Genomic DNA, 5000 nt, shown 5'->3' with positions numbered 1-5000 from the left:
TTAGTGTGTGGTATCGCGTCATTTGCATATTTTAACCCATAGGGTAAGTCAAAATACAAACAACAAGGAAAAATACTCAGCAACAATAGAAACAAAAGCGTCCACTAAGTTATCTGTTACCCAACTGTGATTATATATTTCTTATAAGGCAAGAAAAGCGAAGTAGATATTGAAGAGAAGCTTAGCACTCGCAGCTGACCTGTTAAACAATTTTTTTTTTAAGTACAAAATAGCCATCTGTTCAAGTATCGTGTGTCATTTGTAATAAACTCGAGCGTTATCTGTACTATGCTTAATGTAGTAGGATTATAAAGGCCCTCTCGTTTACGCTGGAGGTATTTTTCTCAACAACCTTCAAAAATGTTACACTTACCCATCAATCGTCCGATTTCCTCCGCAGTCAAATTTTTCGAAAATACATAGAGATCACTAAGAAAACCATGAAAATGTCGATGCTTGTCCTCACTAACATTTTTGTATCTGCCTATTTCGAATGCTCCACTTCTTGGACCCTGCCACACACCAGCCACAGACAGGTTCTTCATTCCGTCGAAAAAGAACGACAATACCCCTTCTTGGGCGAAGGTTACAGCCACGTGGATCCACTGGTTCGCTGGAAGAGAGGCATAGCTTTTCGTGATGTTGTACACTCCCTGAGACCATTTGTCGAGCAATAGCTGACTATCAGCATTGAAACCGATGGAAAATTTCTCTGTGCTGTTTGTTTCGACACTGAGAATTGGTCTGTAGACTGGGGTGGAATACAAAAGTTTTACCCAACACGTAATTGAAAATGCCGTGCCAAGAGACAGGCGTGGGGCTTCAATGTAGGACATTGTTTGATCAAGATAAACAGCTTTGTGGCCATCAAGACGACCTTCCAAGAATACAGCGCTGTATTTCGGGCTAAAGAGAGAAAAAAATTTAATCAACCTCATAAAAATTGGTTAGGATGTAAATTTCTTTGGCGAAAGAGGAAAATAAATTTCGACACCGTAGTGCCAGTTTGGTGATGGTGGATGTCCGCTTACTCGTTGTGTTATGAGATAACAAACTGAAAAACAAAGTAACGAAACAAAATTCCTATCGATTGCAAAGAGAAGGATACGAAAGAAAACGACGAGTAAGAGAGAGGATTTATGGAAGAAGAGGTGTTTTAGCAGCCGTTAGAGAGCAACAACGTGGAAGTCGAGCCAAGTTAAGTAGGATGAGGTCACGTAAGTTGGTAAGAGCAGAACAGGTAACAAGAGGTGAAGGAGGATAAGTAGTGGGAAAAAAATAGACAGGACGATGATCACCAGTATAAAGATGGTGGCTGCAATAATATGATAATAACGATCGTCATGGTGATTATGAAAATGCGAAGGACGATGATAGTTATAATTCTTATGATGATGAAGATTGTTGCGATGGTAATAATTACGAAGATACTGTCGACAGGATAACGTCAAGCTCACATTTAAAAGAAAACTTACTTCAGATCTTTATCGTCTCCGTCCAACTTCCAGTGATTCTCTTCGTGTGTTATCTGAACCTCTGAAATATACCACAGGCGATTTTAAATCTTCCAATAACAGTTTAAAAAAAGGAAAAAAACTCATGGTGATAAAAGCGGAGCTCAAAATCGGACTTTATGGAACCCATTCTTCGTAGGCACTCATACTTATTTTTGTTTCACCCACGCTATTGACAAATCGGGTAACATCTTTCTGTAACCTGAAAATCTTTATGAAGATAAAAAAAAAATTGTCATCAAAGTATTTTGGGTTAGTGAAGTATATTCTTAATATCCCTGACAAGATCTGTCACAGAAGCATTGGCATTCTTGCCTTGGAGTAAGACATAACCACGCAGAAAAGTCGGTAGAAATGAGTCACTAGTTCTCTATCCCAATATTAAATCAAGTGGTCCCTTAATAGGAGTTATGAACTTTCTTTGGTCTTACCATTAAAAGGACAAGATTCTTTCGTATGCACATCAACACCACGAAGATCCTTCCGGAACTGAGGCCAAGAAACAAGTCCGCCACGTTCTACCCCACACTTGGAAGAAAGAACTGAGAGGAGAGAGTGCTCCAAAACGCTTGGCCATATATTTACATGCCCTACCATGCCGGTGTAATTAAACTTTTCCTCCGCTCCGATTCCTAAAGTAAAGGTCTCGTTCGAGGGAAATGAGTTTCCGGATTTTAAACCATTTTCACTTCGAATTAACCGACCGTCGTAATAGATCATAAAATGGCCGCCATGTTTGTTCCATGTAACACATAGTCCATGCCATACGCCGTTCTGGATTTGAGGCATGATATCTAGTTCTCTGTTGAGGGAAAAAATAATCTCAGGAAAGGAAATGAATCTTTTATCAAAAAAGTTTTGAAACCAGCTGAATTTCCTTTGATTCACTTTATAAACACAAGACAGGAAAAAAAAGGGTTGAAAATTTCAATCGTTGGAGAAATTTGAACTTCCACCTATGTTATACCTGGATATGACTGAGATATCTAAAAAATATATTTATTGGAATTCGAAAAGGAGGTAATTTTTTCTGAGACATCCATATATCTTTTGTCGCCACTGTTTATTTCAACCTTAGGGAAAACCATTGTTTTTCTGTCGCATTAATTATTGTATTTTGAATTAAGAAATAATCGTACTCCGTTTGCAGGATGCAATGCGGTCATGGCATTTTAGTGTAAAATCGAACATTAATGTGTAGGGAAAACGGCTTATAAACTGGGCCCTCATAAACTTTTGAATCTTAAAAGCGCTATTTCTCCAATAATATAACAGATGTATTAAAACATCTGCCATTATATGGAGTCCACAAGCGACGTCACCACAGATAAGTTTTCTTTCACTATAGTATCCTTGTCTAAACCCTGACGTGCTTGTTTGTTTTTTCTTTTAAAAAGCAAAAACAAAAAAACACACACACAAAAAGAAGGAGACTAGGCATTCCCTTCCAACAAATGACACGTAAAACGACGATTGCCAGCGTTGAGAGCTCGAGAGCTCGACAAGGACAATTTCCGAGGAAATTGACAAAAGTTTATGGAAATTTTCACTCCAAGGCTAATTTTCTAAATTTTTATGGGGAATTCAAATAAAAAATAATTCAAGAGCGCACTCATACAAGAGTATTAGCTAATGCAAACACAGACTAAACTGGAGAGCAAAATAATAATGATGAAGAAATTCTGACAAGGCATACGTTGTAAACAAATTTTCTTTTATTACCTGTCTTCACCATGGATCGAAATCCATAGCTGCCCAACATCACCCAACCTTAAGGCAAAATATACGTTAGACCCTGCTTCATCAAAATAACGTAGAAGTCCAAGATCCGAGCCCAGCGTGGACGGTTTTAACCATAAGCATATCGTGAAAGCATCGATGTCTTTGTCTCCGTTTATCCTGACAGTCGAATATGCTAACTGAGACCTCTGACGGCTTGGAAATTCTAGACTGAACTCATGATCTACAAAACAGGCATTTTAAAGAAGCATTTTAATTTGGTGATATATCGCTCAACCGGCATCTTTTGAGGTATCGTAAAAGCACAAGAAAAGCTCAATTACTAAGATTCTTGAAAGCACAAACCAGGTAGGGTGTTGAATAATCAATTTTTATTTCGCATGGCATCTATTATGCCGAGAACCTGATGTTTTGACAGACATGAAAAACTATGCTGGCAATTATCATAAATTTTTCTCAGAAAAACTGTACCTTTGAAGTGAAATGTGTTTTTAATTTTGCAAAGTCTAATAAAGGTTCGGTGTTTTTTATTTTATCACTTGAATATATGAAATTTTCGAGTAGGATTTCATAGAGGACTCATTCTGTAATTCCTCAGCGATTAACACTTTCATTTTAAACAAAATATAATACCTGAACAAATGGATCCTCCGATCACGAAAATCTTCGAAAAGGTGAGAGTTAACACCTAAATTGATAAGGAAAATACTGTAGAACGTTTTGAAACAAACATGGTATCTCTACAAATATACGTTTAAGCTATATTTGACAGAAGTAAAAGCAAGAGGGTCACTTTAACACCCGTCTCTACTTACCAAAATGACCAATTTGGAGATTATAAAAGGCATGATGTGGTTATCACGGTCAGAAATCCCCACCAAGTCTCCATTTACATGGTCTTCAAATGGCAAAAATTAAATTGAATCACTAATTCTAACATACGAACAGACTGCTCTATGAGAGCAGGGAGAAGAAAAGACAGCGATGAATGTACTCTAAATTAATTGAGTGAAAGTGAAGCAAACGGATCGGGAATAATTTTGTTTCAATACGTTACTGGTAGTTAAACTCCTGTAGTTTCCTTTACCACCTTCTTTAAAGCAACTCCAAACAAGTCACTATTCATGTTAAAGTAAAAACCGGCCTCCCCAGAGACAATCAGATGTTTACCAGTGAAGGACCTTGGTCACCTGCCATTGGTCAATACGCTCAACATGCCATTAAGACCTTTTGACGGTTTGCGTGCGTTATGTAAAGTCAATTTATAAAAGCACAAACAACGTGTTGAACCAACATTGCTTCGACATAAAATGATTAATTGCAATCTTGCTTAAGACTGAGGTAGAACCTAAAAGCTTGTTCAATTTTTTGCCCGATTCTAAATTGCGAATTCGTGTTGAGTAGGGGGTATGTTTGTTCAAACGTATTATATGGGAGTATAAATGAATGCAGGGAAAATACAACAAAAAAAAAAGAAAAAAAGAAAAACAGTAATAAATTAAAAAATAATAAAACAAAACTAACAGTTATTTCTGAAAAGGGCCTGAGATAAAATTGAAATACAAACATGAACAAATTTATACCAAATCACATGGATTTTTAATTTATTTCACGCTGAATGTCTGTTATCGAAGAAAAGATTCTCGCGAAAACAAACAAATAGAACAAAAACTCACCCTCAAAAATAAATAAGTCAAAGACATGATAGAAAGTTGATTGATTATTGAAACTAGCCATCGGCCAAAT

General features: G+C 36.9%; 1 protein-coding gene across 1 annotated transcript in view; it reads right to left on the bottom strand.

Moving 5' to 3' along the window:
- LOC111339539 (uncharacterized) overlaps positions 1-5000 on the bottom strand; it is a 39800-nt gene that overhangs the window by 32942 nt on the left and 1858 nt on the right. The window contains exons 1-6 of the mRNA XM_088744239.1: positions 4070-5000; positions 3888-3942; positions 3237-3477; positions 1946-2316; positions 1476-1536; positions 374-906 (exon numbers count right to left, since the gene is read on the bottom strand). The exon at positions 4070-5000 is cut by the window's right edge and continues 1858 nt beyond it. Coding sequence (XP_088600365.1) covers positions 374-906; positions 1476-1536; positions 1946-2316; positions 3237-3477; positions 3888-3942; positions 4070-4102 — 1294 coding nt within the window. The 5' untranslated portion in view covers positions 4103-5000. The remainder of the gene's footprint in view (positions 1-373; positions 907-1475; positions 1537-1945; positions 2317-3236; positions 3478-3887; positions 3943-4069) is intronic.

Source organism: Stylophora pistillata, chromosome 14 (genome assembly GCF_964205215.1).
Source record: "Stylophora pistillata chromosome 14, jaStyPist1.2, whole genome shotgun sequence".
In the NCBI taxonomy this organism is placed as follows: domain Eukaryota; kingdom Metazoa; phylum Cnidaria; class Anthozoa; order Scleractinia; family Pocilloporidae; genus Stylophora; species Stylophora pistillata.
Note: the sequence above shows the minus strand (reverse complement) of the source record. Positions and strands in the feature narration are given on the sequence as shown.